Source organism: Gorilla gorilla, chromosome 4 (genome assembly GCF_029281585.2).
Source record: "Gorilla gorilla gorilla isolate KB3781 chromosome 4, NHGRI_mGorGor1-v2.1_pri, whole genome shotgun sequence".
NCBI classification, from domain to species: Eukaryota; Metazoa; Chordata; class Mammalia; order Primates; family Hominidae; genus Gorilla; species Gorilla gorilla.
The window spans coordinates 180,826,652-180,853,387 of record NC_073228.2 but is presented as its reverse complement, the minus strand read 5'-3'; the positions used below and the strand labels follow the sequence as shown (position 1 = coordinate 180,853,387).

Here is a 26,736-nt window from a genome sequence, read left to right as displayed (position 1 = left end):
CTCACAATTCTGTGATTAGCTGGGCTCAGGTGGCAGTTCTGCTTATGCTGTGGATTGGCTATGCTAGAGGGTCTGGGATGTCCTCCCTCACATGTATGGAGCTGGCTGTTGGCTTCTCTCTCTACCTGGTCTGTGGTCGCCACATGGTCTAGCCCAAACTTCCTTTCACAGGGTCAGGAACGGAAGCTGCATGAGCACTTAAGTCCTAACCTTGGAAGTCGTACAGTCATGTTACTGAATTCTCTGATCAAAGCAACTCACAAGACTAGTTCAGATTCAAGAGACTGGGAAATGGACCCCCCCCCCCGCCCCCGCCCGATCTTGATGGGAGCAATGATAAAGTCACATTGCAAAAGGACACAGGCACAGGGAGGCAATGATTCACGGGAGGCCATTATTGAAACAATCAACTGTGTTCCACAACTCGCCTCTTCTAGTTCCTTTCACTAAGCCTCCTCCCACCCCAGCAACCTGGCTCCTTTGACCTTCATGACCACTAGAGGATCATCTCCCTCAATAAGTCTTTCCGGCCAGGTGTGGTGGCTCATGTCTGCAATCCCAGCACTCTGGTAGGCCGAGGTGGGAGGATCGTTTGAGCTCAGGAGTTCAAGACCAGCCTGGGCAACACAGTGGGACCTTGTGTCTACAAAAAATAAGATAATTAGCTGGGTGTGGTGGTGTGCGCCTGTAGTCCCAGCTACTCAGGAGGCTGAGGTGGGAGGATCACTTGAGTCAGTGAGGTCGAGGCTGCAATGAGCTGTGTTTGCACCACTGCATTCCAGCCTGTGTGACAGAGTGAGACGCTGTTTCAAAACACAAACAAAATAAGTGTCTTTCCTGTGAAATCCCAGCAATGGTCCCTACCAGACCATACCCATTTTTATTCATTTATTCATTAATGTATTCAATCACAAGCAGTTATTAAAACATAAGCACAGTCCTATGCTAGGGACCAGGGATGCAGTATCATAAGACCCAATTTCTGCCCTCAAGCAGTTTCTGGTCTAAAAGAAGAGACAGGGAATTAGATCATCGTAACACAGCATATTAAGGGCTATGCTAGAGGGGAACACAGGGCATCTGGGAACACAAAGGGCAGCCAACTTGGCCTTGGGGGCCAGTGATCTCTGAATGAGTGGAGGTCCCCAGGTTGACAAGGGGAGCTGGAGCAAGTATTAGGCAGAAATCTTGGTTGCAAGTGATAGAAACTCAACTGACTTAAAGAAAAGTCGTAACTAAAAAGTCCTGGGGGATATCAGCTTCAGGCATAGTTGGATCCAGGTAGTCATCAGAAATGAGTCTCTCCTTATCTGGAGTACAGTGGTGTGATCTCAGCTCACTGCAACCTCCGCCTCACGGGTTCAAGCAATACTCCTGCCTCAGCCTCCTGAGTAGCTGGGACTACAGACGTGCGCCACCACGCCTGACTAATTTTTGTATTTTTAGTAGAGACGGGGTTTCATCATGTCGGCCAGCTGGCCTTGAACTCCTGACTTCAAGTAATCTGCCTGCTTTGGCCTCCCAAAGTACTGGCATTACAGGTGTGAGCCACCGAGCCCGGCCTCCTCTGTGTTGGCTTAGTTCTGAAGCAGGCTGTCCTTACATGCTGGACACTAACAGCTGAAGACTATGACTGTGATTACTCAGTCGGGTCACAGGCTCACTCCTGGAATCAGAGAGCAGGGCCAGTCCCTCGGAACCACAGGATCTGAGAATGGAGCAGGTTTGTCACCCAAAGGAGAAAAGGAAAAGAAGGGCTGTGGAGCTGGCCTGACATCAGGTGTACTTCTAGACAGGTGACTAAGTTACAGCCCTCAAACAGAGAGGGCCTCCTGAGGGAAATGTCCTGAGGGAAGGGGAAATCGGCCTTGGGAATGAGCAGAAGTGCTAAGATCAAATCTCTCTCCAAGGCTACTTCTTGGTTGTGTAAGATCTGCAAGACTTTGTCCCCGACTTTCTCCTGTGAAATCAAGTCTTTGCCAGTTGTCCTGAGGGTTAACTGAAATAGCATATACAGGGGCTCGTGAAGTCACCCTGTTCTCTTCCCATTAAATCAAACAGTAAAGTCCCAGGGCTGGTCTACCTTGCTAGAAAAAAGAAGCTGACTCCACCTAGTGGCTAATGGGGTCATTGCACTGAAGAGTTGAACATTTACAGAACTGCGTTCTGATATTCCTAGACAGATGAAGCAGCATACATGAACAGTAAGCTTGGGAGAGACAGGCCAGGGACGGGTCTGCCCTGTCTCTGTAATAGGGCTTTGCACAGGGCAGAGAGGTGAGGTTAGGTGGATGGATGGTCAGAGGGAGAAAGTGTTCTTCCTATTGTATTTTACACTAGTGACTGCTCATCAGAGCATCTGGTTTGGGGGTGGGGACAGCTCATCTGGCAGGGGCTGCTGTGAGGGAAGGAAGGGCTTTTTCTTCTTCTTCTTTTTTTTTTTTTTGAGACAGAGTCTCGCTCTGTCGCCCAGGCTGGAGTGCAGTGGCACGATCTCAGCTCACTGCAAGCTCCGCCTCCCGGGTTCATGCCATTCTCCTGCCTCAGCCTCCCGGTAGCTGGGACTACAGGCACCTGCCACTATGACCAGCTAATTTTTTGTATTTTTAGTAGAGATGGGGTTTCACCGTGTTAGCCAGGATGGTCTCGATCTCCTAACCTTGTGATCCGCCCACCTCAGCCTCCCAAAGTGCTGGGATTACAGGTGTGAGCCACGGCGCCTGGCACCTGGCCCCTTTTTTCTTTCTTTCTTTTTTTTTTAAAGAGGCTCCCATTATGTTGCCCAGGCTGGACTTGAACTCCTGGGCTCAAGCGATCCTCCTGCCTCAGCCTCCCGAGCAGATGGGATTGCAGGCACGTGCACCACACCTGGCTTAGGGCTCTGGGAGGAAACTCTACCTGTTCATTGCTACTTCTTTAGGATTTGAGCTGGGAACTGTGATTTCTTCTAACTTCCACTTCACAAGACAGTATCAAGGCCTTGGGTCACATATAGCTGGTGGCAGTGCTCAGACCAACACTTAGGGCTCCTGAATCCCAGGCCCTTGTCCCTCATGCCACCCCTCATTGGCTGCTATACAGGTACATGTCTAGATCTGTGTCTGCACTGGTGGGTTGTTATATTCAAACAGCTGCTTTGCATCTAGCTCTGGGCTAAGAGTATGCTTCCACTTCCTCTTGGTTCCATTTCATGCATGATTCCATTTCTTCCCCTCAGGTGTGACACCTCAGTAGTGTCACTGGCCAAAGAGCCTTGGGCCTGGGATAAGCAGGGGCTCCCCAGTAGTGGAGGGTGACTTTTCGCTGGACCCCAGTAAAGAATCACTTCTAGCCACTATGCTACTTTTCCCCCCGCCTCAGTCAGACCAAATTGCTGAATCTTATTACATGGGGCTATGCCAGATGCCATCTGCTTGTGGCCTTACCCCTGCTCCAGGGGGACTCAGGGCTTACTTCAGGTCAACAATAGAAAGAGCAGCAGCTATCATTTATATAGCATTTATCGTGTGTAAGGCACTATTATTTCATATCCATCTATTCTTTTAATTCTCACAATCACCCTGTGAGGTAGGTACTAATGTTCCACCCCGAGGCAGCTTTGCGATGGCAGAGCTGGGATCTGAACCTTAGCTGCTTGCTTCCCAGAACCTGAGTTCTCGCCACTACACTAGACTGCCTCTCCAGAGCTGATGCCTCTCTGAGACCCTCCCTAGGCACTGGAGCCATGAGCAGGGGCTCCCTCACATGCTTGCCTGCTGTATTGTGGGTCCTGGGTATTGATTTCTGAGGCCATTCGAGGCTACAAAATTCAAACCTGTCTTGAGCATGCTAAGAGTAAGAGGGGCCCTGATTTCAAGTCAGGAACTATGGATTCAAATTCCTGGGTACCACCAGAATGGCCAATATTAAAAAATCTGACAACACCAAGTGCTAACCAAGACGTGGAGCTGCTGGAGCTCCCACACACTGCTGGTGAGGATGTAAGTCAATAGAGCCACTTTGGAAAACTGTTTGGCAGTGTCTAGACAAGCTAAACATATGCCTACTCTATGATTCCACGCCTGAGTAGATGAGTGAACATGTGTACCAAGCAGCATGTACAAAATCCTTCACAGCAGTTTTATTTATGATACCCCCAAACTAGAAACAACCCAGTTGTCCCTCAACAGGATGGCTGGGCCAGGCGTGGTGGCTCACGCTTGTAATCCCAGCACTTTGGGAGGCTGAGGCGGGTGGATCGCATGAGCCCAGGAGTTTGAGACCAGCCTGGGCAACAGGGTGAGACCCCATCCCTACAAAAAATACAAAAAACTAGCTGGCATGGTGGCATGTGCCTGTAGTCCCAGCTACTTGGGAGGCTGAGGCGGGAGGATCACTTGAGCCCAGGAGTTTGAGACCAGCCTGGGCAACAGAGTGAGACTCCATCTCTACAAAAAATAGAAAAAATTAGCTGGTGTGGTGGCATGTGCCTGTAGTCTCAGCTACTTGGGAGGCTGAGGTGGGAGGATCATTTGAGCCCAGGAGATCGAGGCTGCAGTGAGTCTTGATGGCACCACTGCATTCCAGCCTGGGGGCCAGAGTGAGAACATCTCAAAAACAAAAACAAAAAAGTAGGATGGCTAAATTGTGCTATATTCAAATAAAGGACCACTACACAGCATGAAAAAACTCAACTTGTTTTTTTTTTTTGAGACAGAGTCTTACTACGTCACCTAGGCTGGAGTGCAGTGGCACGATCTCAGCTCACTTGCAACCTCCGCCTCCCAGGTTCAAGCGATTCTCCTGCCTCGGCCTCCCGAGCAGCTGAGATTACAGGCATCCACCACCACGACCAGCTAATTTTTGTATTTTTAGTAGAGACAGGGTTTTACCATGTTGGCTAGGCTGGTCTCGAACTCCTGACCTCAAGTGATGCGCCCGCCTCGGCCTCCCAAAGCGCTGGGATTACAGGCATGAGCCACTGCGCCTGGCTGAAAAAAAAAAACTGAACTTCTGAGACATACAGTAACATGGGTGAATTCCACAAACTAATATTGTGCAAAATGTATGATTCCATTTTTATAAAACTCAAGAGCAAGCAAAACTAATCTATAATGATCGAGGTCAAAATAGTGGTTACTTCTGGGGGATACTGACTAGGAGGGGAAAAGAGGGAATGTTTTAGGGACCTGGCAATGTTCTGTATCTTGATCTGGAGGGTGACTGCCCCAATGTATACATGTAAGTGAGGATTCATCAAACTGAAGTCTAAAATTGGTGCACATTACTGAATGTATGGTGTACCTCAAAAAGTTAGAGAAAAAAAGGAAACAGTTAAACAATTTCTGGGTATAGTGCACAGTTGTTTTTGTCCCCCTCCCCCTGCATCCATTCCCCCTTAATCTGGAAAGAGCCCTACAACCTTCTTCTTTTGGGGTTGTATCACTCCCTCTCAATGTTTTAGGTGGAGCTGACTCAGCTTTAGGCACATGACCCAGGCCCCAAATCAGAGTGCCTTTTCCCCTAGCCACAATGATTAATTCAGGGATGAGAACAGGACTAAACCAGTTGAGGCAATCCCAGATATTTTGTTGGAACTAGTGGAGAAAGGTGTTCTTTCCACTGTTGTTACTAAAGTATCAGGATAGAAGCCTGGGGCTGCCAGTGGCCACCTTGGCACCTCTTGGAGAGAGCCTGCCTGAGAGAGGGCACACAGAGGAAAGCAGAGGGATAGAAAATTCTTCCTGATGAGACCATCTCCAAGTCTGGGTCCAGCTATCATTGTACGTGGATTTTTCATTAAGTGAATCAATACATTCACCTTTTTAGCTAATCGCTTTGATTTGGGTTTCTAACACTTTAATAATTAGAGTCTACTACACTGGGATCATGGGAATGGACAAAATTATGAGAAAAATGGAGGGACTTGGAATATAAACATTGAGCCTTGTCTCATCTGTTTTGTGGGTGCTGCCCCTGCCCTGAGTGGCTGCTCACCCTGTGAGACCATGGCACTGGCAGGAGATGGGTGAGGCAGGCTGCAGGGGCCATGTGGGAGGTACTCTGGTCCTCACTCATAAAGGGTTCCAGAGGAAGTCTAGAGAACTGGATTCTACTCTCCATTTTGTCATTTCTTAGAGGCAAGACCTTGGGCAAATCATGATACCTTTTTCAGCCTTGTTCCTTCTCTCCATGGTTTTTATTTATTTTTTATTTTTTGTAGAGATGGGATTTCACCACGTTGGCCAGGATGGTCTTGAACTCCCGGCCGCAAGTGATACACCCGCCTTGGCCTCCCAAAGTGCTGGGATTACAGGTGTGAGCCACCCTGCCTGGCCTCCTTCTCTATATGGAATATCAACTCTTAGCTCAAAGGTTGTTATGCAGATGAAATGCTAGCTTTCCAACCTCTCCAGCTTTTTCATGCCCTTGGCTGAGTCAGCTCCTGCATCCTGGGCATTCTTATCATTGTCATCATGATCTTTGACTGTGTGTGAACCCCTAAGGGCAAGAAAGTGTTCATCTCTAGGTCCCTTTACCAACAGGGCTGGCCACACAGCTGGTAGGGACTACAAAGTGGTCTTGCAGGCCGGAGGCTCACGGTATGATAGCCCACTCACCCCCTGCCCTTCATTTCCTTGCTTGGTAGATGGGGCTGAATCTGACATACTAGGTGGCTTAGAAGGACTCTGGGGAATTGCTGAGGCAGTCTGATCATGGGAAGCTGAGAACCTCCCTTAGGGCTGTGTAGAGCCTTTCACAGCTGACCAGGAGCAGGGGCTGAGTGGCACTGAATGGGAGCTGAGGCTGCCTGGGCCCCTTCCTCAAATCTGGCTGTCTACAGTAAAGGATGGACAAAGAGCTCTTGAGGCCATAACATTCCTTTCTTTTTTTAAATTTTAAAAATTATTATTTTTAGAGACAGGGTCTTGCTCTGTTGTCCAGACTGGAGTACAGTGGCATAATCATAGCTCACTGCTGCCTTGAACTCATGGTTAAAGCGATCCTCCTGCCTCACCCTTCCAGGTAGCCAGGACTACAGGAATGCACCACCACACCCAGCTATCTTCTTTTAAAATTTATTATTTATTTATTTTGAGACAGGAGTCTGTCACCTAGGCTGGAGTGCAGTGGCACGATCTTGGCTCAATGCGACCCTCCGCCTCCCGGGTTCAAGCAATTCTCTTGCCTCAGCCTCCCGAGTAGCTGGGACTACAGATGTGTGCCACCATGCCCAGCTGGTTTTCGTATTTTTTATAGAGACGGGGTTTTGCCATCATGTTGGCCAGGCTGGTCTCGAACTTCTGACCTCAGGTTATCCACCTGCCTTGGCCTCTCAAAGTGCTTGGATTACAGGCGTGAGCCATGGCGCCCAGCCTTCAAATTTATTTTTATACTTTTTTTTTTTTTTTTAGATAGAGTCTTGTTATGTTGCCCTGGCTGGAGTGCAGTGGTTACTCACAGGCATGATCATAGCATACTTCAGGCTGGAACTCATGGGCTTGAATGGTCTTTCTGCCTTAGCCTCCTGAGCAGCTGGGACTATAGGTGCATGCCGCTGCACCTGGCCATAACACTCCTTCTCAGCTCATTTTTGAGTCATGAAAAATGCTCTTTCAAGAATCACCAGGCCTATGATAAGTCCCATGGAACAAACCTATCACTGTGTAAAAGCTGAGCAGGAGAAAACCATCTCTCCTCATACACCTCATTTGTTCATTCAATAAAACTTCATGACACACCACTATGGACATCAGGAAGTAGAGATGAATAAGGCTGGGTCTCTGCCCTAAGTGATTAGCCTGGAAAGCCATACTGGACACAGTTTCCATACTGGCCTCCTTGTCTCCTTTCCTGCCCCTCCCTGCATTCCTTTACATAACAGCCAGAACAATTCTCTCAAACATAAAGCAGATCCCCAGCTTAAACCCTTTAAAGACCTTCATGAGGCCCTATGTGACAGGAGAAGCAGGAGAAGGTGGTGGATAAGATGAGGCTGTACTGAGTTCAGGGCACCTGAACTCAAGGGAGACTTTCACAGGGTGCTTGACTCTGTCCCAACTCCTAAAGTGACTACTGGGGACTACTGAGGTCTGAATGGGGTGGGGGTGAGGGGTCAAGACAGACATACTAGATCCAATGGCAATATGGCTCAAAACCCTAGGTCTGTTAAGTTGTAGTCTGGCCCATGAGGGAAATTCTTTATTTGGATGCTTCAGTGACCAAGAGACAGAGCATTAGGCACACACAGAAGCACACACATACACACACACACACACACACATCCACACACAATATGCAAAGCAAAGGCATTTCACAGGTGAAGGGATAGGGAGTGGGGGAAGGAGGCCACGAGAGCAGCTAGGGGCTTCTTTGACACAATGAAGAGAAGCCTCTGATGGTGACACTCCTTGAAATTCTTGCCTCAAGGTTACAAGGAAAAATCTATCCCTGTGGACTCAGTCCCAGGCCATAAAACACAGCAAAGATAGAGAAATCTGGGTGTGGGGCCTGGGAAACACCTGTTCCTCACTGTAGAAACCTGCATCAGCTCTCTCTTTCTTTCCCTGGGACCCAGAAATCGCCTGGTGGATGATGGGGAAGGCTAGCACCACAGCAACCTGGGCAAGGTGGTCTGCTGCACAAGGGGGAAGAGAGGGCTAGTAGGGCCGAGGGTAGCAATGAACCTCACAGCTAGCGGGCATGAGGCAGTCTGCCTTTAGGGGCAGAACCCTCAGGGAGACTTGCATGTGGGGCACTTTCCCATGTAACCTTGGGTCAGAGCACCTCTGATGGAGGAGGGGAAAGGTCCCATCCCCATTGGAGTGTCCTATGATCTCAGTGGACATAGAGGCCGCCCCCAGCCCCAGCTCGTTGCCAACTGCTGCAGATCCTTAGCACCATTCAGGAACTGTGGAGGGGGCAGCGGGGGTAGCAATGCTCCGCCAAGATTGTGTCACTGCTCCAGGAGGATATTTCACAGTTGGCAGAAACCTGCGCAACTGGCCATATCTGGTCTAAGACTCAGGAAAGCCTGCACCTTCTGGGGGAAGGCAGAGTGTCGTATTAGCTCCAAGCTCCCATGTTGCAGCCATTTCCTCTGTTTCCTGCCCTGGCCCAGGTTTGGCATAAAAGTTCCAGGTTTTGCTGGAAATGTCTAGGGCCCAGAGAGATCTCTGCTCTTTAGTTGCAAGAACTGGCCCAGAACTGGCCCAAAACTCACCTTTAGAGGAAAGACAGGTGGCAGGGGCCTCAGCACCTAAGGCCCAGAGGGGTTGGGGAATGGGGAAAGCCACCCTCCAAACTACCACCCCACGAGACCCCGAGTCTCTCAATACCCTTGCCTCCCCTGTCATGACCTACAGGACCCCTGCCAAAGGGGAGCAGCAGGAGTGAATTAGCCTGGACCAATGAGAGGCTGTCTGTGGCCCAATCCTGCCTCAGGCCCGTGTACTTTCCTGGTGAGAACAACGAGCAAGAGGGAGCCAAGGGCTGAGCAGTCACGGGAAGCTGGCTCATGGCTGGTCCAATATGGGATGCTGGGCAGAATCACCTCTAGTCTTCCAAGGTGGTTGAGTCTTTCTGAATGGGTTGCCTTTGCATTGGAATCTGGCCCAGGGATGATGCCACTGTTTTTGGTGACCTGTATTTGAGAAGGAACAAAGGAAGAGGGTCAGTGTGTGGCAGCTGTACTGGCCTATTGCAATGATAGCACTGCCCTTCCAGGGCCTTGGAGTAATAGACAGGACACCTTTCCTTCACTGAGGTCCACTGTGGGCTGGCAGAATGCTGGATGCTTAGCTTCCATCATTCCATCCTCATGGCAATTCTGCAAGGTGAGAAACAGCACCCTCATTTTACATACAAGGAAACTAAAGTTCAGAAAGTTTAAGTGGCTGGCCCAAAGTATGTTTTTAAGTGGTAGGTTCAGGACTGTAGCCAATGCCTTTTCACTATACCAAACCACTGCCTACAGGGCCCTATAAAAACTCATTCCATTTGGTAGTGGCAGAGTAAAATGAATGGGCTTCGAAGTCCAACAGGCTTGAATCCTAGGTCTAACTCCAAGTAACTAAGTGACCTTGGGGAAGTCAATTAACCTATCTGATAATTAGGCTTTCTTTGGTTGTAAAAGATGGGTTTGGGAGGGGGTATCCTAATTTCAGACCTTTTGTTGAGAAATTTAATGAGACTGAATCAGGTATTCAACAAATTATAGCTTTATTCTTACAGAACTAGAGGCTTTTTTAAAATTTTGAGACAGGATCTCACTCAGGCACCCAGACTGGAGAACAGTGGTGCCATCATAGCTCACTGCAACTCATGGCTCACTCCAACTCCTGGGCTCAAGCTATTCTCCCACTTCAGCCTGTCAAGTAGTTGGGACTACAGGCGTGCGCCGCCACACCTGGCTAACTTTATTTTTTGTAGATGGGGTCTCACTACATTGCCCATGTTGGGAGAATTACAGACTTATTGACTTGCCCAAGGTCACACTGCTGGAAAGTTTAGCAAGAGAACAGCGAAGAACACTGGCAATTTCAGGTGTGGGTAGCCCCAGGGAGGGGCTCTGGTTGGCTTCAGGTTGTCTACTGTAACTGCCATCAGCCAGGCTGCAAGGGAGGTATGTATGCTGAAACACTGTGGGGCTGAGTTGCTGGGGCAACTCAAGTCTATACCTAAGAGTCCCCCAAAGTAAAAAACATATTCACAGGTAAAGAGGATGATCTGCTACAGTGTGAGAGAGGAGACTCCAGGCAGAGCAGAGAGAAGGACATTTTTTACACCAATACTCTGTGTTTCTACCACCTTTAAATCATTCAGCTCAATCAGCAAAGCAAAATCAATGACGAAAGTCAAAGCAATCATTTCGGCAGCTTGCCTGCCTGAAACTCAGTTTCCTTGTCTGTAAAATGGGAATTCTTCTACCTATCTCAGAAGGTTATGCTGGGGCCAGGTGCAGTGGCTCACGCCTGTAATCCCAGCACTTTGGGAGGCCGAGGCAGGTGGATCACTTGAGCTCAGGAGTTTGAGACCAGCCTGGCCAACATGGTGAAACCCCATCTCTACTAAAAAAAAAAAACACGTTATGCTGTGGCACACTGCTCATACCACACGTTTCCCTTCGGAGAGGAAGGGACAGAACCATGTGGGCCCTCCAGGCCAGGCCCTATTCTCTTCATATCAGTGGTGCCATAGCCTACTTCTGAGCCTGACGCCTTGGGAGAGCATGCTGTGAGCCAGACAGGCTTCAGTTTGAATCATGACCTTGCTTCATTCACATCACCACTTTGAATGCTGGTTGTCTATATGTATAAAATGGGAATAATTATCTCTTCCTCTCAGGGTTGGAAGGATTATCTGAGAAAATCTGCTTGACATATGGCCTGCAACAGAAGAGGGGCTCAATGAATGTTAGTCACTTCCAAGATTACCATGAACAGGTAACTCTCTGTTCACCTGGTTCCTTCAAAACCCTTATCACAATCTGATTATTGGTTGTTTACTTGCTTAGTCTGTTTCCTCCCACCAGGCTGTAAGGTCAGGAGAGCAGAGACTGGGTCTGTCTTGGCCATCATTCAGAAGATGCTCAATATATATTTGATTAAGGAATGAGAGGGCCTGGTCATATTTGATAATGACCTATAGAGGGAACTCCTGCCAGAAAAGGAGAGGGTCTCCAGGCCAGTGGAAAAGCACCTCCCCAGTCAGAGTGCTACAGACTAGGACAGCCAGTGTTCTTAGGGTCCCACCAAGGAAATCATGTATGCTTCTCTATTAAACCCTTGAGTCCAACAGGTCTAAAGGCTGGGCAGAAGCTGGTGGAGAAATACATATAGAGGAGACACTTGTTCCTGCTACATGATTCATCTTCTGTTCACTGAAAAAAGGCTGCCAGGATTCCATTTCAGCCGAGAACTACCTGGCTTTGTTCTGATGCAGAAGTCCTGAGCTCCTGCTATGGATCCTAGAATTTCAAAAAATGGTTACTTACTGGTTCTTGTGTTTGAAGCCGCTGACATGAGCTTGGTACTGTTCTATGGAGTTCAGCACTATCTTACATGTTTTGCAGGGGTAGCCCTTTCCAGCTGAAACACATCAAAGTCAAGATCTTAGTAATCCAGAAAGAAGGAACCTGAAGACCGTTGCTTTTCAGAGTGTACAAATGCCCTTCTAAGGATGGACAGGTGAGACGAGGTGAGGTTGCTGGCCCTGATGAGAACCCAGAGGCCACAGTGCTAAGGAGGCACAGACTGTGTGCCTATGTGTTTCCTGGGGTTGGGAAGATCCTCATTCCTGTGTCCCTCGTCCCAGCATAGAGCCTGGCCCAGACTAGCTGTCTGCTGAGTGATAAAAGAATGACAGAACAGAGAGGTGACATTTGGTCTGTCTTTTCTACCTTGACTGTGCTAAGTGGCCTCATTAAGGATGTCCTTCACTGAGAGATCTCTGGGAAGGCGCCACTCTCCTAGGGCTTGCAGTAACAGTAATTAATGAGAACGCTGGTTATGATAATCAATCTGTCTTTCTACCCTGGGAATCATAGACCCTATCTCAGGGCTGCTCCAATGACAAAGTGGCTTTTCCCACATGGTCTGGTAGTGAGGGAGGAGCCAGGATAGGGAACTGAACTGCTGGTTCTGCTTTCAGGTGATCTTAGCTAGATCCTTTCCTTTCTTCTGATCCTTTTCTTCTCTCTTTTTTTTTTTTTTTTTTGAGACGGAGTCTCCCTCTGTGGCCAGGCTGGAGTGCAGTGGCGCGATCTTGGCTCACTGCAACCTCTGCCTCCCGGGTTCGAGGGATTCTCCTGCCTCAGCCTCCCAAGTAGCTGGAACTACAGGCGTGTGCCACCACACCCAGCTAATTTTTGTATTTTTGGTAGAGACAGTGTTTTATCATGTCGGCCATGATGGTCTCTCTCTCTTGACCTCGTGATCCATCCGTCTAGGCCTCCCAAAGCGCTGGGATTATAGGCATGAGCTACCGCACCCGGCCTGATCCTTAGCTTTTCTTACTCTCAAACCAATTATACCGCAACTTATTTTTTTTTGAGACAGAGTCTTGCTCTGTCGCCCAGGCTGGAGTGCAGTGGTGCGATCTTGGCTCGCGGCAAGCTCCGCCTCCCGGGTTCACGTCATTCTCCTCCCTCAGCCTCCTGAGTAACTGGGACTACAGGCGCCTGCCACCACACCTAACTAATTTTTTTTGTATTTTTAGTAGAGACGGGGTTTCACCATGTTAGCCAGGATGGTCTTGATCTCCTGACTTCATGATCCGCCCGCCTCGGCCTCCCAAAGTGCTGGGATTACAGGCGTGAGCCACCACGCCCAGCCCACAACTTATTTATTTAGAGATGGAGTTTCGCTCTTGTTACCCAGGCTGGAGTGCAATGGCGTGATCTCTGCTCCCTGCAACCTCTGCCTCCTGGGTTCAAGCGATTCTCCTGCCTCAGCCTCCCGAGTAGCTGGGACTACTGGTGCGCGCCACCATGCCTAATTTTTCTATTTTTAGTAGAGACAGGGTTTCACTATGTTGGCCAGGCTGGTCTCAAACTCCTGACCTCAGGTGATCTGCCCGCCTTGGTCTCCTCCCAAAGTGCTGGGATTACAGGTGTGAGCCACTGTGCCCAGCCCCACAACTTATTTTTGATTTTTTTGAGATGGAGTCTCATTCTGTCACCCAGGCTGGAGTGCAGTGGAGGCACCTCCGCCTCCTGGGTTCAGGCGATTCTCCTGCCTCAGCCTCTCGAGTAGCTGGCATTACAGGCGCGCACCACCACGCCCGGCTAATTTTTGTAGTTTTAGTAGAGATGGGGTTTCACCTTGTCGGCCAGGCTGGTCTCGAACTCCTGACCTCGTGATCCACCCACCTCGACCTCCTAAAGTGCTGGGATTATAGGTGTGAGCCGCCATGCCCGGCCACACCTGGGTAATTTTTGTATTTTCTTTTTTTTGTAGAGGTGGGGTTGTGCCATGTTGCCCAGGCTCCAAACCTCCTCACACTGGAACCAGGATGATCCGCCCGTAAAGCTCAAACTGGCAGCGGCTTCCCAGTCCCAGTGCTCTCAGGGTGAAGGCCCGCCGCCCTAACATGACCCACAAAGCCATGCGTGGACACCTGCTCATGTCCTCCGCGTCACTACGTCCCATACTATCCTACTTGCCCTCTGGGGTGCCTTTCTTGATCCCTGCTCCCCCATTTTATCTCCTCTCATTTTATGTGCCCACAGTCTTGCATTTGTCTTTTTTTCTGAAGTTTGTCACAGTTGTATTTGCTCAATGCCTGTCTTCTCTGCTAGACTGTAAGCTCCATAAGAACACAGACAATACCTGTCTTGTTTACTACATATTTACCACAATGCCTGGCACATATTAGGTAAAAGTCCAATAAATACTTATTGACTATATATGAATTTAGTAAGACTTGAAAACTTGTCCTGTATATAAAAGCTGAAGAAACTGGGGGACCAGCATGGGGCTCAGAAAGCAGCTCTACTGAGTGGGAGATAAGACCCTAATTAGGGAAAGTAATGGGGTGAAGCAGAGGAGGATTTCAGTAACCTGGAGGGGACATTCAATGCTCTGGGGGCAAGAAGGATTTGCCTGAATGCTATGTAGGTTTTAGTTCTGGCCTTCTTGGGTGAATATGAGAGAAACACAAGCCTGGAGTATAAAACCACTCTAAGGCTTATTTGATCTGCATGGTAGATGATGCATTTGCCCCTGGTGGGATTTGGATACCCTGGGTAATCTTACAGTAGATCCATACTTGCCATGAGACACTTGTCAGGGACCCTCAGGAACTATTCTCTGGATCCAACACAGAACTACATTGGGTTTCAATGTGGGCTCTGGCTCTGCCACTCTTTAGTGTGGAACCCTGGAAAATCACTTCACCTTTCTGGTTTTAATATCCTCATCTGCAAAATGGGGATAATCAAAGTTGTTCAACAGTTATTGTCAGGATTAAATCAGGTAATTAAATGTGAGAGTACCTAGCCCAAACCCTGGACTATAACACCTATCAGTAAGTGTTAGGTGACTTGACTAAATGAATGAACTAAATGAATGAATGGCCTTGAACGAAGCCAGCAGGGAGAAGTCAAGCTGTTAACAAACCTAAATAGGCCGGGCACAGTGGCTCATGCCTGTAATCCCAGCACTTTGGGAGGGCGAGGCGGGTGGATCACTTGAGGCCAGGAGTTCCAGGCCAGCCTAGCCAACCTGGTGAAACCCTGTCTCTACAAAAACAAAAACAACTGAATTCTTTGCTAAGGTAGAATCCTTGTCAGCTGAAGTCATTACCTGCATATTCTAGGTCAACAGCCCACCTCTGTAACAAGGGTGACAGAGTGGGGCTCAGTGCCTCTGCTAGACATCCTACACTTGGAGAGCCTCCTGCCAAGTATGCTGAGAGCTGGAGGCAGGTGGGAGGAGTGTAAGGTTTGGAGCCACACAGAGCTAAAGACCCACAGTGATATCAACATTTATTAACATCAAGGGCTTATCAGCTGTATAAGCTTGAACCATTCACTGTGGGTCTCAACTTCTTTATTTGTGGTCAAAATCATATCTATAGGAACATGTGGAGATTAAAATTATAATGTATATATTCCTATCAAAAGGGGATCTAATACCCCTGCCTCTCTGCCTAGTTATTTTATTTTATTTTATATTTTTGAGATGGAGTTTCGCTTTTGTTGCCCAGGCTGGAGTGCAATGGTGTGATCTCGGCTCACTGCAACCTCCGCCTCCCAGGTTCAAGCAATTCTCTTGCCTCAGCCTCCTGAGTAGCTGAGATTATAGGCATGCACCACTACGCCCGGCTAATTTTGTATTTTTAGTAGAGACGGGGTTTCTCCATGTTGAGGCTGGTCTTGAAATCCTGACCTCAGGTGATCCGCCTGCCTCAGCCTCCCAAAGTGCTGGAATTACAGGCGTGAGCCACCGCGCCCAGCTATTTTTTTTTTGAAATAAAAAAAGTATCGATATTCTTCAAATCCAAGTCCTCTTGAAAATCTATGACCTCAGGCTGGGCATGGTGGCTCATGCCTGTAATCCCAGCACTCTGGGAGGCTGAGGCGGCCACATCACCTGAGGTCAGGAGTCTGAGACCAGCATGGCCAACATGGTGAAACCCCGTCTCTACTAAAAATACAAAATTAGCCGGCCGTGGTGGTGCATGCCTATAATCCCAGCTACTCGGGAGGCTGAGGCAGGAGAATTGCTTGAACCCAGGAGGTGGAGGTTGCAGTAAGCCGAGATTGCGCCATTGCACTCCAGCCTGGGCAATAAGAGCAAAACTCTGTCTCAATAAGAAAATCTATGACCTCAGAGTGAAGGTGTAGAACACCTGATTTTTCTTTCTTTTTTTTTTTTGAGACAGGGTCTCACCCCGTCGCCCAGACTGGAGTGCAGTGGCACAATCTTGGCTCACCACAATCTCCGCCTCCCAGGCTTAAGCGATTCTCCTGCCTCAGCATCCTGAGTAGCTGGGATTACAGGTGCACACCACCACGCCCAGCTAATTTTTTTTGTATTTTTAGTAGAGACAGGGTTTTGCCATGTTGACCAGGCTGGTGTTGAACTCCTGACCTCAAATGATCCACTCACCTTGGCCTCCCAAAGTGCTGGGATTACAGGTGTGAGCCACCGTGCCCGGCTGAGAACACTGGATATTAAAGTCATGTTATTTGGCTTGATTGCCACCTGCATCTCTAATTGATAATATACAACTTAGTTTTAGAGTCTTTATTTGTTCTACATAAGGACCAAAAAAAGAGAAAAAACAAAACTTAAAAGAAAAAGAGACACAGGTCTTTTTTTTTTTTGAGACAGAGTTTCACTTTTGTCACCCACGGTGTAGTGCAATAGTGCGATCTCAGTTCACTGCAACTGCCGCCTCCCGGGTTCAAGTGATTCTCCTGCTGGGATTACAGGCGCCCACCACCACACCTGGCTAATTTTTTGTATTTTTAGTGGAGATGGGGTTTCACCAGTTTGGCCAGGCCAGTCTCAGACTCCTGACCTCAGATGATCCACCCGCCTCGGCCTCCCAAAGTGCTGAGATTACAGGCGTGAGCCATCACACCCAGCCACAGAGGTCTTTCTATAATACGTTCCTCTATGTATTTAAAAACTTGAAATAACTAGCATAAAATGAATATTCCATTCAGTAATAATTTCTTATTTTTTATTTTTATTTTTAATTTATTTTATTATACTTTAAGTTCTAGGGTACATGTGCACAACGTGTAGGTTTGTTACACACGTATACATGTACCATGTTGGTGTGCTGCACCCATTAACTAGTCATTTACATTAGGTATATCTCCTAATGCTATCCCTCCCCCCTCCCCCAACCCCATGACAGGCCTGGGTGTGTGATGTTCCCCACCCTGTGTCCAAGTGTTCTCATTGTTCAATTCCCACCTGTGAGTGAGAACATGCAGTGTTTGGTTTTCTGTCCTTGTGATAGTTTGCTCAGAGTGATGGTTTCTAGCTTCATCCACGTCCCTACAAAGGACATGAACCCATCCTTTTTTATGGCTGCATAGTATTTCATGGTGTGTATGTGCCACAATTTCTTAATCCAGTCTATCACTGATGGACATTTGGGTTGGTTCCAAGTCTTTGCTATTGTGAATAGTGCTGCAATAAACATACATGTGTCTTTATAGCTGTATGATTTATAATCCTTTGGGTATATACCCAGTAATGGGATGGCTGGGTCAAATGGTATTTCTAGTTCTAGATCCTTGAGGAATCGCCACACTGTCTTCCACAATGGTTGAACTAGTTTACAGTCCCACCAACAGTGTAAAAGTGTTCCTATTTCTGTACAACCTCTCCAGCACCTGTTGTTTCCTGGCTTTTTAGATTTTTTTTTTTTTTGAGATGGAGCCTTGCTCTGTCGCCCAGTGCAGTGGTGTGATCTCAGCTCACTGCAACCAGGTTCAAGAGATTCTCCTGACTCAGCCTCCTGAGTAGCTGGGACTACAAGCGCATGCCACCACGCCCGGCTAATTTTTTTCTTTTTTTTTGAGATGGAGTCTGGCTTTTTTGCCCAGGCTGGAGTGCAGTGACACGATCTCGGCTCACTGTAACCTCCTCCTCCTGGGTTCAAGTGATTCTCGTGCCTCAGTCTTCAGAGTAGCTGCGATTACGGGTGCATGCCACCATGCCTGGCTAGTTTTGTATTTTTAATAGAGACGGGGTTTCTCCATGTTGGTCAGACTGGTCTCTAGCTCCCGACCTCAGGTGATCTGCCTGCCTCGGCCTCCCAAAGTGCTGGGATTAGAGGTGTGAGCCACCGCACCCGGCCAATTTTTGTATTTTTAGTAGAGATGGGGTTTTGCCATCTTGGCCAGGCTGGTCTCGAACTCCCGACCTCAAGTGATCCACCTATCTTGGCCTCCTAAAATGCTGGGATTACAGGCGTGAGCCACTGTGCCTGGCCCTAGTTTTCTATTTTAATCAATAAGTTATTTCTGAGGCAGGGGGAGATACTTTGCCGGTTCAAATTAAAAGGGACTCAATAAGGCCAAATTTATGTTAAGAAAACAGAAACAGAACCTTTGGAGAAGCCTAATATTTTTCTCCTACCAAGTCTTTCTAGACTGGACACCAGGATGTTGAAAATACTGACATTACCCCTTTATTACCAAAGATATAGAGTCAATTTCCAGTTTCCACACATTTATGAAGTAACTTTCTCAAGTTCTTTTAGTGCCCAAAATTTCAGAGATAGCTATATGAAGTCTCAAAAAAATCTACATATTAGGGCCGAGTGTGGTGGGTTCGCGCCTGTAAGCCCAGCACTTTGGGAGGCCGAGGCAGGTGGATCACCTGAGGTCAGTAGTTTGAGACCAGCCTGGCCAACATGATGAAACCCCATCTCTACTAAAAACACAAAAATTAGCCGAGTTTGGTGGTGGGTGTCTATAATCCCAGCTACTCAGGAGGCTGAGGCAGGAGAATTGCTTGAACCCAGGAGGCAGAGGTCGTGGTGAGCCGAGATTGCACCATTGCACTCCAGCCTGGGTGACAGAATGAGACTCTGTCTCAAAAAAAAAAACACAAAAAACCTACATATTTGTAAATGTAATATATAATAGTAATATGTAGCAAAATCTACATATTAGTAAAATTTCAATACAATTTTTTACTTTTCAGAAAGGTATCTTTACCATAAAGAACCTACTATTTCTTAATTTATAGAATCAGTTTTTACCCAGAAATCTAAGTAAATTGAATTAGTTAAGTTCACTTGAGGTCTTTCTGTTCTGGAGTAATAGATTATACTATGCAATCATTACAGTAGCCCCACCACCACTCCCCACTCAACATCTGCAGATTTGCTTTCTATGGTTTCCGTTATCTGTGGTCAACTGCAGTCCAAAAATATGAAATAAAAAATGCCGGCCAGGCACGGGGGCTCACGCCTGTAATCCCAGCACTTTGGGAGGCTGAGCTGTGTGGATCACAAGGTCAGGAGTTCAAGACCAGCCTGGCCAACATGGTGAAACCCTGTCTCTACTAAAAATAAAAAAAATTAGCCGGGCATGGTCGTGGGCACCTGTAATCCCAGCTACACGGGAGGCTGAGTCAGGAGAATTGCTTGAAACTGGAAGGCGGAAGTTCCAGTGAGCTGAGATGGCACTGCTGCACTCCAGCCTGGGCAACAAGAGCGAAAGTCCATCTCAAAAAAATAAATAAATAAAAAATAAATAAAAAATAAAAAATAGCCAGATTGGGCATGGTGGCTCATGTCTGTAATCCCAGCACTTTGGGAGGCCAAGGTGGGTGGATCGCTTGAGCCCAGGAATTCAAGACCAGCCTAGGCAACATGGCGAGACTCTAGCTCTACAAAAAATAAAAAAGTAGCCAGGTGTGGTGGCACACACCTGTGGTTAAGCAATTTGGGAGGCTGAGGTGGGAGGAATGCTTGAGTCTGGGAGGTCACGACTGCAGTGAGCCATAATTGTGCACTGCACTCCAGCCTGTGTGACAGAGAAGACCCTATCTCAAAAAAAAAAAAAAAAAAAAATTCCAGAAGTAAACAATTCATAAGTTTTTTAAAGTGCTGGCTATTCTGAGTAGCATGATGAAATCTCAAGCTATCCCATTCTACCCTGTTTAGGATGTCAATCATCCCTTTGTTCACCACATTGTATATGCTATCTGCTCATCAGTGCCTTAGCCATGTTGGTTCTCAGAGAGAAAAACACAGTATATAGAGGGTTTGGTATTATCCACCATTTCAGGCATCCATGGGGGGTTTTGAAACGTATCCCCTATGGATTAGGCATGGACTAGTATATTCTAAAAGCATGTTAGTATGTCACAAAATGTTAAAATATACATAGATTTTGAAATGTTTTAAGAATACAGTTGGAATGTACAGTAAAAAGGCAGCAAATATTTTCTCCCAATGAATTCATAGCAAACACATGTAAGAAAAACTCATCAAGGTCGATATTTTTTTCCCTCTCTTAACAGTATAATATTCATGAAAACTGAATTTCTTCCAGGTCTTTTTAAATTACCCTTAATGTATTAGAAATGGTCCAGTCAACTTTAAGGAATGTTCATTTTAAAACAGCATTAAAAGTACCAAAATACACAAATACTTTGGGCAAGACTTAAATGCATACTTGATAACAGCAGGCTGGGTGTAACGGCTCATGCCTGTAATCACAGCCCTTTGGGCGGCCAAGGTAGAAGGATGACTTGAACCCAAGAGCTCATGACCAGCTTAGGCAACTTACAGAGACCCTGTTTTTTTTTTTTTTGAGACAAAGTCTTGCTGCTCTTTTGCCGGGCTGGAGTGCAGTGGCGTGATCTTGGATCACTACAACCTCCACTTCCCGGGTTCAAGCAATTCTCCTGCCTCAGCCTCCTAAGTAGCTGGGACTATAGGCGTGTGTCACCACGTCCAGCTAATTCTTGTATTTTTAGTAGAGATTGGGTTTCACCATATTGGCCAGAACGGTCTTGCTCTCTTGACCTTATGATCCACCTGCCTTGGCCTCCCAAAGTGTTGGGATTATAGGCGTGAGCCACTGCATCCAGCAAGAGACCCTCTTAAAAAAAAAAAAAGGTAAAAACAAGGAATTCATCCTTTACCAATGAGTGGTGAATGGATCCTGCAAGTCAGCAGAAGATTTCCATGCTTTCTCTCGCTCTACAGATGTTCCTTGACTTACAGTGGGGTTACATCTAGATAAACTTATTACCAATTGCTGCCTAGCAGTGCAAGAGAAGTACAGTTTCTACTCAACATCTATTGCTTTCACACCATCGTAAAGTTGAAAAAAATCATAAAGCTGAACCACAGGAAGTTGGGGACCATGTGTACGTATAGTTTTAGTAGTTTTTCTTGGTACCAGTATCTCCTTAACATAACCACAACCAAAGAATGGGGGAGGCAAAACTTTAATGTAGGGGTCTAAATTCTGCTGATAGGAAGCAACCTTTTCTCTCTCAGGGGTTCACCTTTGTGGAGGTATAAAGTAAGAACTATCAGAACATGAGATTCTGATCTAATCCGCTAAGGGTCCTTGGCCCAAATCTGGTTTGCAGACAGGTCTGACTTACACAGGGTTTAAAAATAGTTTTTTTTTTGGCTGGGCTTGGTGGCTAATGCCTCTAATCCCACCACTTTGGGAGGCCATGGCGGGTGGATCACTTGAGGTCAGGAGTTCGAGACCAACCTGGCCAACATGGTGAAACTCTTGTCTCTACTAAAAATACAAAAAAAATTAGCCGGAAATTAGCCATGCGGGGTGGCACATAACTGTAATCCCAGCTACTCAGGAGGCTGAGGCATAAGAATCGCTTGAACACAGGAGGCAGATGTTGCAGTGAGGTGAGATGGTGTCACTGTACTCCAGCCTGGGAGACAGAGTGAGACTGTCTCAAAAAAAAAAAAAAAATTGTTTTTTTGATACATGTTCTCACTCTCACTCAGGTTGGAATGCAGTGGCACAATCATATCTCACTTTAGCCTTGACCTCCTGGGCTCAACTTATCCTCCCACCTCAGCCTTCCCAAGGTGCTGGGACTACAGACATGCGCCACCATGCCCAGCTAATATTTAAAATTTTTAGTAGAGATGGGATCTCACCATGTTGGCCAGGCTGGTCTTGAACTCTTGGGCTCAAGTGATCCTCCTACCTTGGCATCCCAAAGTGTTTGGATTACAGCATAAGCCACTATGCCTGGCTGGGCTTAAAAATTTTTAAATTTAGTTACACATTTAAAAATCAGAGGGGCTGGGTGCAGTGGTTCACGCCTGTAATCCCAGCACTATGGGAGGCCGAGGCGGACGGATCACGAGGTCAGGAAATCGAGACCATCCTGCCCAACATGGTGAAACCTTGTCTCTACTAAAAATACAAAAATTAGCTGGGCGTGGTGGTGTGTGCCTGTAGCCCCAGCTACTTGGGAGGCTGATGCAGGAAAATCGCTTGAACCCAGGAGGTGGAGGCTGCAGTGAGCTGAGATTGCACCGCTGCACTCCAGCCTGGGTGACAGAGGGAGACTCCGTCTCAAAAAACACAAACGCAAAAACAAAAACAGAGGGATTTCTATATAAATCTGGCTTTCCAGAGTCTTTTGAAAACCTGAAAGAGGGCTGGGCGCGGTGGCTCACGCCTGTAATTCTAGCACTTTGGGAGGCCGAGGTGGGCGGATCACAAGGTCAGGAGATCGAGACCATCCTGGCTAACATGGTGAAACCCCGTCTCTACTAAAAATACAAAAAAATTAGCTGGGCATGGTGTCAGGAGCCTGTAGTCCCAGCTACTCAGGAGGCTGAGGCAGAAGGATGGCATGAACCTGGGAGGCGGAGCTTGCAGTGAGCCGAGATCGCGCCACTGCACTCCAGCCTGGGTGACAGAGCAAGACTCTGTCTCAAAAAAAAAAAAAAAAAAAGAAAAGAAAACCTGAAAGATATGGTAACAGCTGAGTAGGAATGGCATTCACTCTTCAGCTGACCATATCCCCTTCCTGGCTCTCATTTTAATTTCTCATCTGGCTTCTGTAGCCATCTGAGTTCGCAAACCCTACTTACAAGACCTAAGGAGGAAAAGCACAACGTCAGCTGGTCCGGGGAGCCCCAGTGGCCAAACCCTGGTCCAGCTCTGGGTGTGAGCTAGGCCCCCTCACCTGGAAAGTCAGTGACAGCAGGGTCCGCCAGCCGCCCATAGCGTGCCATTAGTTTGAGCTTGGTCTCCTGTTTTCTGTGTTTCTTGCCCACATAATGTTGTTGAGCCATGACAGGGTCGTTGAAAGTTGCATGGCAGAGGCTGCAGAACTTGTCTGGGTCTATCATCTCTCTATTCTGGTGCAAGGCTAAGGTGGAGGCCACAAGGAAAGGATTTATAAGGCGTTTCGACAGAGCTGCGGTGAGAGAGTTCAAACAGAAACAATGAAAAAACCCAGAAGGTGTCAGGCTTTTGAGTATGCTGAATAGAAAGGGCTGTGACACCAGTTAATCCTACTGCAGATGTGGCACTGCCTGTGTGAATCACACAGGTGAATGCATTCTCTAATTGGGAAACCTGGGAAGATTTGAGGGAGCCCAAAGACTGGCTATTTCATTCAGCAGCTTTAACTACTTTAAGCCCACAAATCCTGATGGTTCTCATATTCTTAGGAGGCCCTGAACTTCTCCTATCAAGTTGCCAAATTACAATAGACTAGAGATGCATACTTGCACTCTTGCAGGGATACCTCAGTATTTCCCAGAACTTCACAGCAAGTGGGACACAAAGTTTGGGAGTTTTATTCTCATCCTTAAAGTAATACAGTTGCAGAGCTGGGAACCAATGCACAGATATAGAAATTGAGGCTTGAGTTCCTGGAGCTCATACAAGGTCATTCAGAAAAGGTAACCATACTAGGGATGCCTTTTAGGCTACATTGCATATTATAGGCTGAGTAGAGAGAAAAGAGGACCATTAACATTTAGTTATGCGTTCTCCTCACATCTGTAATCCCAGCACTTCAGGAGGCCAAGGCAGGCGGATCACGAGGTCAAGAGATTGAGACCATCCTGGCCAACATGGTGAAACCCTGTCTCTCCTAAAAATACAAAAATTAGCTGGGCATGGTGACATGTGCCTGTAATCCCAGCTACTCGGGAGGCTGAGGTAGGAGAATCACATCAACCCGGGAGGCGGAGGTTGCAGCGAGCCGAGACTGCGCCATTGCACTCCAGCCTGGGCGACAAGAGCGAAACTCCACCTCAAAAAAAAAAAAAAAAATTAGTGATGTGTTTTCTACATATATTTTCTCCTTTGGTCCTCAGAACTACCCCAATGAGGTAGGTATCACTTTGCCACATTATTCAGAAAAACTGAGGCTCAGATGAGTGAAGTGGCTTGCCCAAGGTGACCCAGCCAGTGAGTGAAGCCAGGTCTGTGACCCTAAAGCCTGTGCTCTCTTTGCTATGCCAGGCTGCCAGAGTATGGCAAGAAGACCTGAAGGCTACAGCTCTTACTTTCGCCTTCAGAAAACATCCCTGATTCTGGCCAATGAATTCAGTGAATCAGAGCCTGGTGTAGGCATACATGTGAGCCTCTTGTGCATCAACATATGGCTTGATGTTGACTCTAGGCTGCGCTGCTGCCTCATAAAGTGGATGCCACGACTCACTAACAAGTCCATGTGGCTGAAATGGTGTCAACCTAGCAACTACTGCTTTAAAAATGTGGGGCCCAGAAGCCCCCACCAGTGGTGGAAGACGGATGGGGCTCAGCAGGACTCACAGATGATATGTCTCAGATGCTCTTCCATACCTGTATTACTTCAACTGGGGAAGTTTTGAGGATTTTGGGCAAGCCAGAAGAAATTTGCTGGCCTTTCCCACAATGGTTTTTCTAGTATAGGGAATTTCAGTTTCTCTGCTTGTTGATTTTGTTTCAGCAAGTCATCAAAAAAGTAATGTACATGTTGTAGAATATTTTATAATACGAGAAAATATTCTGTTTGTGGTGTTGAGTGTAAAAAAAAGCAAGTTACAGGCCAGGCGCAATGGCTCGTGCCTGTAATCCCAGCACTTTGGGAGGTTGAGGCAGGCAGATGATCTGACTCAGGAGTTCTGAGACCAGCCTGGCCAACATGGTGAAACTCAGTCTCTACTAAAAAAAATACAAAATTAGCCGGGTGTGGTAGTGCATGCCTGTAATCCCAGCTACTCAGGAGGCTGAGGCAGGAGAACTGCTTGAACAGGTGGGCGGAGGCTGCAGTAAGCTGAGATTGCGCCATTGCACTCCACTCTGAGTTAAAAGAGTGAAATTCTGTCTCAAAAAAAAAAAAAAAAGAAAAAAAAGAAAAAAAACAAGTTACACATCAATCTGCTTCTTATGTCCTCAATTTTATAGAACAACAACAAACGCATAGGTGACAGCATGGAAAAAAGATCAAAAGCACAGAGAGTAGAGTGTGTTTCACTATTTTCCGACTTTTCCTTTCTTTTTTTTCTTTTTGAGATGGAGTTTTGCTCTTGTTGCCCAGGCTGGAGTGCAATGGCACGATCTTGACTCACTGCAACCTCTGCCTCTGGGGTTCAAGCGATTCTTCTGCTTCAGTCTCCGAAGTAGATGGGATTACAGGCATGCGCCACCATGCCCAGCTAATTTTGTATTTTTAGTAGAGACGGGGTTTCTCCATGTTGGTCAGGCTGGTCTCAAACTCCTGACCTCAGGTGATCCACCCGCCTCAGCCTCCCAAAGTGCTGGAATTACAGGCGTGAGCACCCGGCCTACTATTTCCCAACTTTTCTGTAATGAATGTAGATTTTTAACATCAGAAAAGAGGTATAATGCTTGTTAAGAGAGAACGGTCATTCTTTGAGATACTGAACAGAAGCATCAGAAGTGAAAGTGTAAGTAAGTCTAGAAGAACCATTTAATGCGCATCCAATAAAATGAGGGATATAGAGTCTGTTCTCAGAAAATAACCTGAAATGTAATAAAGTGTTCTACAGAGATGTTCACTGTAGTGTTATCTGTAACACCAAAAAGTGGGGGGTGGGGAGATTAAATGTTCAGCATTAGACGAATATTAAATGTAGTACGATGCAGTCACTAAAAATGCTTATAAAGAATTTTTTAATAACATGGGGAAATACAAATGTCATATTAAATAAAAAACATATAGAAGGCAATTGTATGGCCAGGTGCGGTGGCTCACGTCTGTAATCCCAGCACTTTGGGAGGCAGAAGCGGGTGAATCACCTGAGGTCAGGAGTTTGAGACCAGCCTGACCAACATGGTGAAACCCCATCTCTACTAAAAATACAAAACTGGCCGGGCACGGTGGCTCATGTCTGTAATCCCAGAACTTTGGGAGGCTGAGGTGGGTGGATCACCTGAGGTCAGGAATTCAAGACCAGCCTGACCAATATGTTGAAACCCTGTCTCTATTAAAAATGCAAAAATTAACTGGGCATGGTGGTGGGTGCCGGTAGTCCCAGCTACTCAGGAGGCTGAGTCAAGAGAATTGCTTGAACCCAGAGGGTGGAGGTTGCAGTGAGTCAAGGTTGCACCACTGCACTCCAGTCTAGGCGACAGCAAAACTCCATCTCAAAAAAACAAAAAAACAACATTAGCCGGGCATGTTGGTGGGCACCTGTAATCCCAGCTATTCAGAAGGTGGAAGTAGGAGAATCGCTTGAACCTGGTGGGGCAGAGGTTGCAGTGAGCTGAGATTGCGCCATTTCACTCCAGCTTGGGCAAAAGAGGGAGAC

The 26,736-nt window shown here is 47.1% G+C and overlaps 1 protein-coding gene across 8 annotated transcripts in view; it reads right to left on the bottom strand.

Moving 5' to 3' along the window:
• Nucleotides 1-26,736, bottom strand: part of ZNF346 (zinc finger protein 346) — a 58,456-nt gene that overhangs the window by 5,973 nt on the left and 25,747 nt on the right. For 2 of the 8 annotated variants that reach the window (XM_019027943.4, XM_055386335.2), the window contains 3 exons: nt 23,151-23,384; nt 11,975-12,068; nt 8,149-9,622 (listed from right to left, as the gene is read on the bottom strand). In XM_019027943.4, the coding sequence (XP_018883488.2) occupies nt 9,535-9,622; nt 11,975-12,068; nt 23,151-23,384 (416 nt within the window). In that variant the 3' untranslated portion in view covers nt 8,149-9,534. Of the gene's footprint in view, nt 1-8,148; nt 9,623-11,974; nt 12,069-23,150; nt 23,385-26,736 lie in introns of those variants that run through there. The other 6 variants (XM_004043069.5, XM_019027945.4, XM_019027944.4 and 3 more) reach the window with 4 other exon arrangements.